The following is a 15,422-nucleotide window of genomic DNA, read 5'->3' as shown; positions in this document are numbered from 1 at the left end:
AGTCTGTTAGTTTCTTTTGAGTCTGTCAGTCTTGTAATCAAAGCATTTGTTTTTATGAAAATTGAAAATCCCAAAATATTTCTATTATTTATTTTTCATTTATATCCCCAAGAACTACGCTTGGTTTGATTCATGCGGGGTCATGATACGTAGGCAATCTCCATAGGATTCAATCGTAACCAAATAAAAAAAAAGGGAAAAGAAAAAGAGAGGAAAAACTAGAGAGGAAAAGAAAAGAACAAGAGAGAAGATAAGAAACCGAGAGAAGGAAAAAATGGCAAGACAAGGGGGAGAAATGAGAGAATAAAAACAAAGAGAAAGCAAAGGCAAAAAGAAAAACAAAAAAAAAGAAGAAGAAAAAGAAGAAAGGGGAAAGAAAGGAAGTTGCAAATGGAAATAAGGGAAGCCGGGATGACGCAAGCAACCGATCAAATGCATAATAGAAACAGTTAACTACATAGGTGCATTCATTCCCCAAAAATGTGCGGTTACCAATCTGTTAAAGCCCTAATCTCTAACAAGGTTGTTGTTGATTTTGAGTCCAGGCAGGTGGTTAGTTGATTGGCATTCTGGAACCTCACTCCTACAACACCCGGTCCAAGGACAAACTAAACATGGCCAACCAAGTACTAGAGGCGAGTATTGTTGACCCGTCAAAAGAGGTGGAAGAATTGGATGTTAATGCGATGAAGGAAGAGATGTATAAGTTAAAACAGCAAATGGCTGAAATGTACCAGGCCTGGGCGAAAGGGCACCCACCACCGGTTTACCCTGCCAACCCAGCTTATATCCCCCCAATTGCCCAACCTCAGGAGCCTCCTACTGTGAATTCGTCTCCAGCCATTCCCACCTACCAACAATGCTATGGCACCACTTCCCAAACACCACCAGCTCCACAACCCAAACAAGTCCCATACCCTCCTGTACCATTCACTCCTGTTTTTGTGGCACCTCCACCTGCTGCATTACACCGATCTTCCAGTGAGCCTCTGTTCCAGACTCACGACTGTCACACCTCCTTTTTCAAATGCACCCCGTAAAGGGTATAATAAAGGAGTTATTTCCAACTTGAAGTGACAATCAAAACGGGATTATTTTATCAAAAATTCAGAGTCGCCACTTGGAAGATTTATGGTGTCCCAAGTCACCGGTTTTAATCCCAAATCGAGGAAAAGAATGACTCTGTTATTATAGTCTGCGAACAGAAATCCGGGTAAGGAATTCTGTTAACCCGGGAGAAGGTGTTAGGCACTCCCGAGTTCCGTGGTTCTAGCACGGTCGCTTTGGTAATTACTTGGATTATGAAATTATTTAATTACTGATTTTAGAACCTATGTGCGTTTACTTATTTCACCGCTTTTTGATTAAGAAAATTATCTTGAAACGGGTTACGCGTACGTATACCCGCTTGTTTGGTGCGTCAAAAGTCATGTCACGCGAACGTGTCCACAATTAATAACGCTTTATTATTATTAAGAAAGTTTGGGCCGAAGTTGCGCGAACGCATACTCCGGTTTTGTTTTTAGAATCGTAATTATGTTACGCGGACGTATACATAATCACAATTGTATTTTAAACGGCCCTGAAGGATATTCTACGAAATATTAGTCATTTTTAATATCTAAGTTATAAAATTAATACGGGGGCTCACGCAATTGTCATTTCATCTGGCATGGCACATCTCCAACTATTTCAAAAGATGGACTAACTGAAGCCAACTACGGATGCTCCTATCTAATCCAATTTTTGATCTTCAAAGACCAACAAACATCTCCACTGCCTTGACTAACAGGCCATGGTCCAGAAATGTGGTACAACTACTTATTCAATCAAATTAAACCAAGTGACCATACAACTCACGTAAATTAGCAAATAGGGGTCCAACTATATTTTGACTCAAATCTATCATTCCATCCTTGAAGAAGAACCAAGTCTAAAAACGTGAGAACCAAGAGGGTAAAAGAAAACTAAAATGCATCAGGACTTAACGATGAGCATTCATATCATTTTAAAAAAAATAAATCCAAGCCTGCTATTATGGATTAAACTCTACGGATGCTACATTTTAATGTCACTAATGAAATCAACAACACGAAGCATATTAATAACACCATTTAATTTCAACCCAAACAGATTATAGAAATTTAACCATCCAAGCAAAACGATAAAGAAGAAAATAACGGACCTTTGAAGCCTTTCAATATAGTAACGATCTTCCAACGGGTTACAAGAAGAATACAGCACTATGCGCTGAACACGAATAGACCCTCGGCAAGCAATGGACTGACCGAGTTTCGCCGGAAGAACTCCAATCTGACAGTGGCTCAGACGGAGCCTCGAATCGGCGACAAAATTCGACAACGGACCTCGGACTGGCCTCAAACGACACCACTGAGCCACGACACAACAACGGAGCTTTCAAACAAAATCCATGAGTGAAAATCTAAAGTAGAAACTTATTTAATTCTACTCTCTGTAACAGAAACTTTTTCTCTTTCAAATCTATTTTGGAACTTTCAAATTGCAGAACTTGTCCTCTACTATATCGTGTGTGCTTTTTGATAATCTCCGGCGATGAATTGAGTGTGTATTCCGACGACAGTGAGGAGGGAATGAGCGTGTGTGTATAGGCAGTGAAGGAGTGAATTTTTTTTTTGTTTTGACGAGGGAGCTCGTCTGGTTGAGTAATGTCCGACGAAGTGAAGGTCGTTTGGACAGAGACAATGCCGGAAGTTCAAGGGTCGTTTGGGTGAGCAGCGGCGCAGGTTACAGGGGTCGGCGTTTGGTGGTGTCTATGTCTTCGATGGAGGAACTGTTTTGGGNAATTGAACATCGGGAAACAAACACAAGTCTTTGTAGGCCACACTTACTTGTCCGCCCAGTCCCTGCATGCTTCGGAATGACTGTTCGAGGCTCTTGACCTTTCGGATCATTTCATCCTGTTCGGGATTTTTGGTGGGTTTTTCCTCCTCAGCTGAGAGATCAAGGCGAGGAGTGTAAGCGTATGGTTCTGGTAGTTTGAAAGTGGGCTCGGGCGGGTAGTATTGGTTGTCATGAGTTTGGAACATGGGCTCGCTGGACGACCTGTGTAGTGTGGCAGGTGGGGGAGCCACAAATATTGGAGCAGTTGGCGGTGGAGGACACGGGATTTGTTTGGGTAATGGAGGTGGTGTCTGGGAGGTGGCTCCATAGTATTGTTGGTAAGCGGGGAAAGCGGGAGATGAGTTTACGGTGGGAGGATCCTGGATTTGGGCTGGTGGTGGAAGGTAATTGGGATTGGCGGGATAGGCTGGTGGTGGGTGTCCCTTCGACCATGCCTGGTACATTTCAGCCATCTGCTGTTTCAGCTTGTACACTTCCTCTCTCATTGCAGTAACATCTACCGGCTCTTCTTCTCTGGACGGGTCAACAATACTCGCTTCCAGATCCTGATTGGTCATCTTTGCTTTATCTTTGGACCGAGTGTTGTAAGGATGAGTTGCCAGAATGCCAGTCAGCTCAACCACTTACACCTGAAGTTCTCATCAACAACAATTTTGTTAGCGTTTAGGGCATTAACAACTAGATAATTGCACATTGATGGATGCTCCTATACAGCTATCTGTTCCTATTATGTTTTGTTTAGTTACGTGCGTCATCCCGGCTTTCCTTTCTATCATGCCTTTGCCCTCGTTCCTCCTTTGTGTTTCTATTTCTCTTAGTTTCTTTTTTCCGTTTTTCTTTTGTTTTCTCTATCTCTTTCTCCCCCTTTATTTCCCCCTCTTATTTTCTGTTTTCCTCTTTCCTATTTCTTTATTAGTGGTTACGGTCGAATCCTATGGAGATTGCCTACGTATCCCATGTCCGATGGGAATCAGACCCGCGTAGTTCGGCTAAAAAATTCGGCAGAGTTTTGGGGTACTTTCAAGCACTGGTTTTTATTTTTTTTTTATTTATTTTTTATTTTTTTTTAAACCGGGTTTTCTTCTTTCCTACGTCACTCTTGGTCTTTCTCCTCTTTTTTTTTTTGTTTTTTTTTCTTCTTATTCTTGATTTTCCCCACTCTTCTTTTTATTTCGCCGGTCAGCACGTAGCAAAACAAATGAATGTTCACATAATACGTAGGATGCATCATGGCCTGTTATTTTGGGGTACACCTATCCTAGACGGACCCAACCCCTGTGTTGAGTCCCCTAAGTCAAAGATGCACGTGATGCAGATAAGCGCTCCTACTATGGATCCGGCATGGGGCTGTGTTTTTCTAAGTTTCAAACACCTGGGGTTTTGGTCTAGACTTGGGGTACCCGAGCGGACAACTGGGGCCGAGGAGGGGGCGACGTACCGGGAGCACTGAAGTCTGCCCGGCCTTGTCGCTTGCCCAGCCTCGCTCTATTTGGTATATTTTTCTAGAAAAGTGGGCTACGCGAACGTATGCACCATTTATTAAAGAAATGCAAAGGGTGGCGTAAAAAGACAGTTATATACAATTCAACAATATTAAAGCGGTAAACAGATAGCAGTTGGCATAGAGGTTCACGAAATACAACAAATATCAATAAAAATAGGCCAAGTAAAAATCATGAAATAAGCTCGAATTCTTGAACCCTGAACCAGAGAGTCTGGGTTCGATCCCCAGCAGAGTCGCCAGAGCTGTCACACCTCCTTTTTCAACTACACCCCGTAAAGGGTATAATAAAGGAGTTATTTCCAACTTGAAGTGACAATCGAAACGGGATTATTTTATCAAAAATTCAGAGTCACCACTTGGGAGATTTATGGTGTCCCAAGTCACCGGTTTTAATCCCGAATCGAGGAAAAGAATGACTCTGTTATTATAGTCTGCGAACAGAAATCCGGGTAAGGAATTCTGTTAACCCGGGAGAAGGTGTTAGGCACTCCCGAGTTCCGTGGTTCTAGCACGGTCGCTTTGGTAATTACTTGGATTATGAAATTACTTAATTACTGATTTTAGAACCTATGTGCGTTTACTTCTTTCACCGCTTTTAATTAAGAAAATTATCTTGAAACGGGTTACACGTACGTATACCCGCTTGTTTGGTGCGTCAAAAGTCATGTCACGCGAACGTGTCCACAATTAATAACGCTTTATTATTATTAAGAAAGTTTGGGCCGAAGTTGCGCGAACGCATACTCCGATTTTGTTTTTAGAATCGTAATTATGTTACGCGGACGTATACATAATCACAATTGTATTTTAAACGGCCCTGAAGGATATTCTATGAAATATTATTTTTTATCCAACCTACAAAATTACTAAAAAGCCATATGTGATTTTGATGAATTCACGTGAACTAAAAAAAAATTTAAAAGCTTATAACCTATTTTATTATTAAGAAAAAGATTGAGCGAAGTTGCGCGAACGCATACTCCGAGTTAATTTGGGATCATGATTATGTTACGCGAACGTATACACAACCACAATCGTATTTTAAGCGGCCTTAAAGGCTTGCTACGCATATTGATCATTTTTTAAACACCTAGATTCGACCTCATTAGTTACCCGAGGTTGCCAAGCCTAGTGACAGGCCCAACGCCTGTCAAAGTCTCCATTCAATGACAAAGAGGCGTGCTTTTTTAAATGAAATAGTCTGATACTTAGGCCCAAAATGAGCCCACCTATTAGTGAATACATTGCTGTAGGCAGAAGACAGGAAATTAAATCAGTTGGTGCTTTAATCACTGTCAATATCACTAAACGAAGGACTTGCAATCGCCAATTAATCAAAATAAAACATGCAACACGCACTTAAACTTACATCCATAATTGATCTACCTTATACATGCAAAGAAACCCGTATTAAACTCACTAGCTTGCACATATGATTTAAAAGTACAATTACACCTATAGCTTTTTAAACATCAAAAAGAAAAGAAAAAAAATCGTATGTAAACATGGACATCCCTAGCTAGAATACCTCTGGAATTGATATTCCCAACCCCGAATGCACATCCAGTCTACTTACTAGATCCCAATATGCCACAGCAATTTAAGAAACTCTTACTAAATACATGTTTCATGATCCAAAACCTTGGACCAACCATATCAAAAATTTGATCCAATAACAACATGATTAGCATGAAGTGGAACATATTTATAAGCTATACATCGAACAACCACTATTCGACAAGAATATTTTCAAATCCTACAATTTATACACATCACTTTGAGGACAAGCATGAAACAGAAATGAAAATAGACAGACTAAAAACTGATGGAGAACCAACATCGACACTCAAACATCAAGCCATTTTATTCAATTTTTTTAACTCCCAATTTGACAATCACATGGTTCGAAGTTCAGGGATGTGTACCTGAGAATGGAAAAACAAAGAAACAGAATAAGGAGGGTCAGCAGTAGTGAAAACAACACAGCAGCAACAAAGCTTAACCAGCTGAAACCACCAAGAACTCAAAACCAAAAGTCCACAAGAATCAGACTCAGCCTTATACAGTTAGATTCAATCCAGTCTTCAACCCCAGATCAAACAGCAAACATTTCAGAATTAGCAAGCTTCTAAAAACCAAAAAATGGAACAGTGTTTTCTAAAGTTCTCAGCCGCTATGATTTTCAGAAAATTTTATCTCCTAAACCCTCTAAACTTTTAAGTGTTCTCTTTTTCAGCTCTCCAACCTGCCTTCCAAGGCAAGAAAAGGTGTCTTTTTATAGGCCAAGGAATAGGGCAACACTTAGGAATTAGATTTACTCCTTAGGTCCCTGATTTTATGACTTGTTCCTCTCATTTTCTGACTTGTGTCACAAGTAACTACCCTAAGTTTACTAAAGTCTACACTATAGCCCATCCTAGAAGGTTCTATACTTATCACAATCCCTATCCTATCCTTACCCCTCTTCAAAAATTACCAAATCTAATAAAACTACCCTTTTTCCATGCCCAAACTACCCTTAAAACCTCCTGAAATTACTGGTCATTGCTAAACCCGCCAGCTATAACCAAACCACTAATCTAGCCTAAACTAATTAAGATTAATTAATAAAACTTGAAGCTCAAACTGAAATTAAACCAATTAGACTAACAACCAGGTTCATTTAGTCAGACCAAAACTCCAATTTAGACATGCATCAACAACTATTGAACAAATACGGATCCAAAACAACAAATCGACCTATTAACCTACTGAGTCAGAATCAATTTTATTATCAGAAAAGCAAGCCTATCAACTTGAATCAAAACTAATAAGAAGATCAGAACTATCAATTGGTTGGCCTAAACGAACATTTGGATATATAAACTGGCAAAGGTAAGATGAAGTACAAACTAAGAATTAACCAAACTAACACTCAAACTAATCACATAAAACAAATAAAAATTGACTAACAATTAACAGGAACCAAAAATTCAGAGAAGAGAAACTTACTGGCTTTAAGAATTCTGGCCAACCAATGACGTTCGAATCTTTCAAGATTTTTGACACGCAACATCCCTAATCATGTGTTTTCGCAAGAATACACCTGGTTAAGGATGGTGCGGTCCAAAATCACGAAGATTTTGAATTAGGGTTCTGCCGGGATCGAAATTTTAGATTCGTGACATTCTGGACAGATTCGAGGGACGGGGCTTGGGGGGTTTGAAAGAGGAGGTGAAGGCAGTTAGGTGGTGTAAATTTGGGGTGGTTTGGGTGGGGTTTCGTCGTGGCCGGAAAACTTTGAGTTAATATTCGAAGGGCCCGGCGTTGATTCGAGGGAAACTAAAGGCAGGTTGGAAAGAGGGGAACGAGGAGAACCGGTGGTGTAATTTTGGGGTTGATCGGAGCATCGCCGCCGGCGGCGACGATTTCCGGCTGGCGGCGGACGGCGGAGGGACGGTGGTAGATGGTGGGGCTAGGGTGGCCGGCACCGGCGTTACGGGGGGGAGTTGGTACGAGGAAGAGAGATTTTGGTCTCTGATTTTGTACAGGGATTATTACATTTTTATGTAAATTCCCTGGACAACTCTGGACCGTTAGATTGGTATGGACGAAAGGCTGAGATTGATTCACTATAAAACGACGCCGTTTTTGGCATCTCTGGACCGGACTGGGCTGGGGCGTGGATTGGGCTGGTCTGGGGTATGTTTGGACTGGACCTAACTAGTTAAAATTAACCCAATTAAAGCAGCCCCAAATATTTCCCTTTTCCTTTCTTTTTTCATTTTGTATTTAATTTTTTTCTATTTTTCCTGATTTTGTAAAATGAAAAATTAAAGACCTAGTATATCTTCAAAGTTGAGCTAATTGATTAAGTCCTATTTAAAGTAAACTCCAGACAAATTCAATAATTAACAATTAAAAATGCAAAATAGACTATTTTGTTATTTCATACAACTTAACCCCTAATTAATCCTAAATGTGAAATTAAATCCTAAATGCAAATGCCAAATGTATTTTTATATTTTCCATATGAACAAAAAAAACACAAATAAAAATGCAACAATTACCAAAAATGACACAAAATTCACAAAAAATTGTAAAAATAGAGAAAAGATCATTTTATTTTAAAATTTTAGGAATTATTCATATAGGGCAAAAATCACGTGCTCACAACGACAACCATTATTATCCCCCAGAACCTACCTTCAAAGCGCCAGAACCATGTTCTTACACTCCTCATTTTGATCTCTCGGTAGAAACTGAGAAGCCACCTAAGAATCCCGAACAAGAGGAGATGATTAGGAAAGTTAAGAGCTTGGAGCAATCTTTCAGGAATATGCAGGGGCTAGGTGGTCAAGTAAGCGTGGCGTATAAAGACCTGTGTCTGTTCCCAGATGTTCAACTACCAGCAGGATTTAAGATGCCTAAGTTTGATTTATATGACGGGCATGGTGATCCAGTGGCACACTTGAGAGGTTTTTGTAGCAAGATGAGAGGAGCAGGCAGGAGAGATGAATTACTGATGGCATACTTCAGTCAAAGTTTAACTGGCTCGGCTTTGGAATGGTACACCCGACAAGATCATGGTCGGTGGTACACATGGGACGATCTGGCCCAAGCCTTCGCATGCCATTTTCAGTATAATCTTGAAATTGTTCCAGACCGTCTGTCATTGACGAAAATTGAGAAAAAGCGTGGGGAGAGTTTTAGAGAATACGACTTTCGTTGGAGAGAGCAAGCAGCAAGGGTCGACCCTCCGATGAAAGAGAGTGAAATGGTTGATTATTTCTTGCAGGCCTTAGAGCCCACTTATTTCGGTCACTTGGTGTCAGCGTAGGGAAATCCTTTAACGAAGTGGTAAAAATGGGAAGCATGGTAGAGGAAGGACTCAAATCTAACAAAATCATGAGTTATTCAGCAATCAAGGCGACCACCCAGGCCATCCAAAACGGCACTGGGGGTGTATTAGGAAAGAAGAAGAGAGAGGACGTTGCAACAATAGAGTTAAGAACTTGGTGTCCGGGGGCCCATCACCTTACTATAACCAGCCTCGACCCCACTACCAGCCTTACCCCCACACTCCATATAGCCCATCACAACACTACTACCCACCGCCAGATCCCCACTTCTCTGTCCATCATGGTCAGACATACACTCAACCTCCTGCCCACGCACAATGGCACGCGCCAACCCCATAGCATACCTACCCAGCTCCACATAATACCTATCCACCCCCAAGAGCCTACAGAAATCCCCCTGGAGCAGGTTTCCGACCAAATCAAGCCTTCAAGAATGAGAGGTTGCAGAAGCAGAAGACTTTCACCCCACTGGGAGAATCATATACTAGTCTATTCCACAGATTGAGACAGTTGGGTATGTTGAATCCGATTGAGCCTAGGCTGCCAAATCCCCCTCCAAGAAATCTTGACCACTCGGTGAGTTGTGAATATTGTTCAGGGGCCCCGGGGCATGACACAAAGAAATGCTGGAAATTGAAAACAGCTATTCAAGAGCTCATTGATACCCGTCGGATCGAGGTTCAAGCCCCAGAAATGCCCAACATCAACCAGAATCCGCTCCCAGCCCATCATGAGACCAATATGATTGAGATAGTGCAAAAAGGAGGAGAGCCTAAAAAGCCCTTGCAGACTGTGATGATGATCAGGTCCAGTGAAGTCAGGCCAAGTGAGAAGTCAACTAGTGGGAAGTCGTTGATCAAGTTGAAAGAGACAGATAGTAAACCAGTTGTGGTGGTTCAGAAGGAGTCTTCGAGCAAGGTTGCAGTGAAACAAGAAAAAGCAAAAGTGGTAGTTCCAAGGGCAGCCAACAAGCCCGGTGTAGTTGTGGAAGGTGCTCGCACAGAGCCTGTTATTATCAAACCAGTGACTCAGCTACCAATAGTCAACAGCAAGGCCGTCCCTTGGAATTATGGCCGAATGACAGTGATTTACAAAGGGAAAGAGGTTAAAGAAGATGTCTGTGAGACCCATGGTCTGACCCGCTCAGGGAGAAGCTTTGCCCCCGAGGAGTTAAGAAAAGCCAAAACCGCCAAAGATAACCCAGTGTTAGTGAAGAAAGCTGTGACCGAAGAAAAGGCAGAGGAGTTCTTGAGGAAGATGAAAATGCAGGACTATTCTATTGTAGAGCAGTTGAGGAAGACCCCTGCCCAGATTTCATTGCTCTCATTGTTAATCCGTTCGGACGAGCACCGTCGGGCATTGATGAAAATCTTGAATGAGGCCCACGTTCCGGACAAGATCTCTGTAAACCATCTGGAAAAGATAGCAAATAAGATTTTTGAGGTAAATAGAGTCACTTTTTCTGATGATGAATTGCCCATGGAGGGTACCGAGCATAACACAGCCCTTTACCTTACGGTGAAGTGTGAAGATTCCGTGGTTACTCGGGTACTAATTGATAATGGGTCCAGCGCCAACATTTGCCCTCTCTCCTCCCTAGACAAATTGAAAGTGGACAATGAAAGAATTCACAAGAACAGTATTTGTGTTCGGGGGTTCGACGGTGGAGGGAAAGATTTAGTCGGAGACATAGTGCTGGAGCTGACAATAGGGCCAGCTGAATTTACTATGGAATTCCAGGTGCTCGATGTGGCGGTTTCTTACAATCTGTTGGTAGGACGACCCTGGATTCATGCCGCCAAGGCAGTGCCATCTACCCTGCACCAGATGGTTAAATTTGAATGGGACAGACAGGAAATTGTAGTGCACGGCGAGGATGGTTTGTGTGCCCAGAATGATGCCATTATACCCTTCATCGAAGTTGAAGACGACAAGGGGCCGTGGGTCTATCAGGTTTTTGATACAGTATCAGTTGAAAAGATCCCAGAAGGGGAGTGTGTTCCAATTCCGAAGGTAGCAGCTGCATCAGTCATGGTGGCTTCTGAGATGTTGAAGAATGGCTTCGTACCTGGCAAGGGTTTGGGTGCGTCTCTGCAAGGTATCGTACAGCCGGTGTCTCTTCCCAAAAACTTTGATACCTTTGGTTTGGGATTCAAGCCTACAGCTGCAAACATAAGGCTAGCCAGAAAGTTGAAACAGAGAGCATGGGTTCTACCAAAGCCTGTCCCCCGTCTCTTCCGATCCTTTGTCAGGCCTGGTACTAAGAAGCGCCTAGCAACAACAATGCCCGGTTCTGTGATTGGTCCTGATAAGGAGTTGCTTGAAAGGTTTGAAAAGCTATTCGACGTGGTGAATATGGTGGAAGCCGGAGAGGGGTCGAGCAAGGCGGATGTGCAATTCATGGGGCCCAGTGCAAAGATCAACAATTGGGAAGCTACTCCTCTTCCTATTCGGAGGGAGTCTTGGTAGTCGGTTTTGATTTTTCTTTCAGTTTAATCTAGATTATTTCCAGGGTTGTAATTAAGATTCTATGTTTTGTCCGTTTGGATGAGTTAAACCTTGTTATCTTTAAATTTCAATGAAATGCAATTTCCCTTCTTTTTTATTCCCGATAGTTTTCATTTTTGTTTTTCTTTTCTTTCTTGTACAGTCCTTTTTATGCTGGTTTCATTGACATGACATGCATGAGGAATCTCCGGCCCAGTCTTAAATGCTAATCTAATTCTGAAATAATAATGCAAGAAATTGAGTGTGATGACGAAGTGGAATATGATGATGAGGAAGCCTTTGAGGAAGTCAGTAAAGAATTAAGCCATTTTGAAGAAAACCCCAAACCTAACCTGAATGATACAGAAGTAATCAACTTAGGGGATCAAGATAATGTCCGGGAAACTAAAATAAGCGTCCATCTTGAACCACAGCTCAGAGAAGAGATAATTAAAGCACTGTTGGAGTACGAAGATGTTTTTGCATGGTCATATGACGACATGCCGGGTCTGAGCACTGACTTGGTTGTTCACAAATTGCCCACTGACCCGGCATTTCCCCCTGTCAAGCAGAAGCTGAGAAAATTTAAAACTGATATGAGTGTGAAGATTAAAGAAGAGGTCACCAAGCAGTTCGAGGCAAAGGTCATTCGGGTCACACGGTATCCCACCTGGTTAGCCAACGTTGTGCCTGTACCAAAGAAGGATGGTAAGACCAGGATGTGCGTTGATTACCGTGATCTCAACAAGGCAAGTCCGAAGGATAACTTCCCATTACCAAACATCCACATATTGATTGATAATTGTGCCAAACATGAGATTGGTTCTTTTGTGGATTGTTATGCGGGCTATCACCGGATCTTAATGGACGAGGAAGATGCAGAAAAGACGGCATTCATCACGCCATGGGGAACATACTGCTACAAGGTCATGCCATTTGGTTTGAAAAATGCTGGGGAAACCTACATGAGGGCGATGACAACCACATTCCACGACATGATACACAGGGAATCGAGGTATATGTGGATGATGTAATTGTAAAAACCAGGAAGCAGTCTAACCACGTCAGGGATCTGAGAAAGTTCTTCCAAAGGCTTCGCAGGTACAATCTTAAGCTCAATCCTGCAAAATGCGCTTTCGGTGTTCCATCTGGAAAATTGTTGGGATTCATAGTCAGCCGTCGAGGTATTGAATTGGACCCATCAAAAATCAAAGCCATCAAGAATTGCCACCTCCAAAGAACAAGACCGAGGTGATAAGTCTGTTAGGGAGATTGAATTACATCAGCAGGTTTATCGCTCAGCTTACAACAACGTGCGAGCCTATCTTCAAGCTGTTAAAGAAGGATGTTGCATCAAGTGGACAGACGAATGTCAAGAAGCATTTGATAAGATAAAGGGGTATTTGTCAAACCCACCGGTGTTAGTCCCGCCAGAACCAGGGAGGCCTTTAATTCTATATTTGACGGTTTTGGACAATTCGTTTGGATGTGTGTTAGGTCAGCATGACATCACCGGCAGGAAAGAGCAGGCCATATACTACCTCAGCAAGAAGTTCACAGCTTACGAGGTTAAGTATACCCAGCTTGAGAGGGCGTGTTGCGCCCTAACTTGGGTAGCACAGAAGTTGAAACATTACTTGTCATCGTATACCACTTACCTCATCTCTCGGTTTGATCCGTTGAAGTATATCTTTCAAAAGCCCATGCCCACAGGGAGGCTCCCAAAGTGGCAAATCTTGCTCACGGAATTTGACATAGTCTATGTGACCCGGACTACAATAAAAGCTCAGGCACTGGCCAACCATTTGGCCAAAAATCCGGTGGATGAAGAATACGAACTTTGAAGACATACTTCCCTGATGAAGAGGTAATGCATGTCGATGAGCTGGAACAAGTTAAAAAGCCAGGATAGAAACTTTTCGTTGATGGGCAGCTAATATGAAAGGCGTGGGGATAGGAGCGGTACTCATTTCTGAAACAGGGCAACACTTCACGGCTCAGCTTCATTTCTATTGTACTAATAACATGGCCGAGTATGAGGCATGTATCTCGGGTTTGAGGCTAGCTATAGACATGGGTGTCCAGGAAATCTTGGTCATGGGGGACTCGGACCTTCTAGTACACCAAATTCAAGGAGAATGGGAAACACGAGATTTGAAGCTCATACCATACAACAATGCTTGCATGATATTTGTCAACGGCTTCAATCAATAGAGTTCAGGAACATTCCAAGGATTCATAATGAGGTTGCCGATGCTTTGGCTACTTTGGCTTCAATGTTGCATCATCCAGATAAGGCTTATGTGGACTCTTTGCAGATTCAGGTCCGCGATCAGCATGCTTACTGTAATATGGTGGAAGAAGAACTTGATGGTGAGCCGTGGTTCCATGATATCAAAGAATACCTCAGAATGGGAGTGTATCCGGTACAGGCCACAGGTGATCAAAGGAGAACAATTCGATGGTTGGCAAGTGGATTTTTCTTCAGTGGAGGGGTATTGTACAAAAGAACTCCAGATCTTGGGTTGTTGAGATGCATAGATGCTAGACAGGCCACAACTATTATGACCGAAGTACATTCGGGAGTTTGTGGACCACATATGAGTGGGTACGTGTTAGCAAAGAAGATTCTCCGAGCAGGTTATTATTGGCTTACTATGGAGCGAGATTGTATCAGTTTTGTGCGCAAGTGTCATCAGTGTCAAGTGCATGGAGATTTGATTCACTCTCCACCATCGGAATTGCACACAATGTCTGCACCATGGCCTTTTGTTGCGTGGGGCATGAATTTCATTGGGCCAATTGAGCCAGCAGCATCAAATGGGCACAGGTTCATTCTGGTGGCCATTGATATTTCACCAAGTGGGTTGAGGCTAAAACGTTCAAGTCTGTGACCAAGAAAGCGGTGGTTGATTTTGTGCACTCAAATATCATTTGTCGGTTTGGGATACCAAAGGTGATCATTACAGACAATGGGGCTAATCTTAATAGTCATCTGATGAAAGAGGTATGTCAGCAATTCAAGATTACACATCGCAATTCCACCCCTTACCGCCCCAAGGCAAACGGAGCAGTTGAGGCGGCCAACAAGAATATAAAGAAGATACTGCAGAAAATGGTGGAGGGTTCTAGACAGTGGCATGAAAAGTTGCCTTTTGCATTGCTGGGTTATCGTACTACTGTTCGTACTTCAGTAGGGGCAACTCCTTATTTGTTGGTGTATGGCACCGAGGCAGTGATACCCGCAGAAGTGGAAATCCCATCCCTTCGGATTGTCGCAGAAGCTGAAATTGATGATGACAAATGGGTCAAAACCCGCCTGGAGCAATTGAGTTTGATCGATGAGAAAAGATTGGCAGCAGTGTGTCATGGCCAGTTGTATCAACAGAGAATGGCAAGAGCATATAATAAGAAGGTGCGTCCACGAAAGTTCGAAGTGGGTCAGCAAGTGTTGAGACGTATTCTTCCACATCAGGCCGAGGCCAAAGGCAAGTTCGCCCCAAATTGGCAGGGGCCATTCATCGTGACGAGAGTGGTGTCCAATGTCCTTTGTATTTAACAGACATAGAAGGCAAGTGTGTAAAAATGGCCATCAATTATGATGCGGTCAAGAGATATTATGTATGATTTTCATTGGTTTAATTGCATTTGTTTGTACTCGGCATGTTTTGGAGATTGGAATGACGAAGGCATTTTTTCTGCTATCT

General features: G+C 42.4%; 1 protein-coding gene across 1 annotated transcript; it reads left to right on the top strand.

Annotated features, from left to right (window-relative positions):
* Positions 1–9,744: 9,744 nt before the first annotated feature.
* LOC109220593 lies at positions 9,745–14,896 on the top strand (the record flags this gene model as incomplete). Its single annotated transcript, XM_019385052.1, has 5 exons — positions 9,745–10,968; positions 11,083–11,638; positions 11,992–12,222; positions 13,213–13,283; positions 14,672–14,896. Coding segments are annotated over exons 1-5 (2,307 nt in total), but the record flags the coding sequence as incomplete, so codon positions are not given.
* Positions 14,897–15,422: the final 526 nt, after the last annotated feature.

This window comes from Nicotiana attenuata, unplaced genomic scaffold (assembly GCF_001879085.1).
Source record: "Nicotiana attenuata strain UT unplaced genomic scaffold, NIATTr2, whole genome shotgun sequence".
Taxonomy (NCBI): Eukaryota; Viridiplantae; Streptophyta; class Magnoliopsida; order Solanales; family Solanaceae; genus Nicotiana; species Nicotiana attenuata.
The sequence above is the reverse complement of the archived record's forward strand: the minus strand, read 5'-3'. Positions and strand labels throughout refer to the sequence as shown.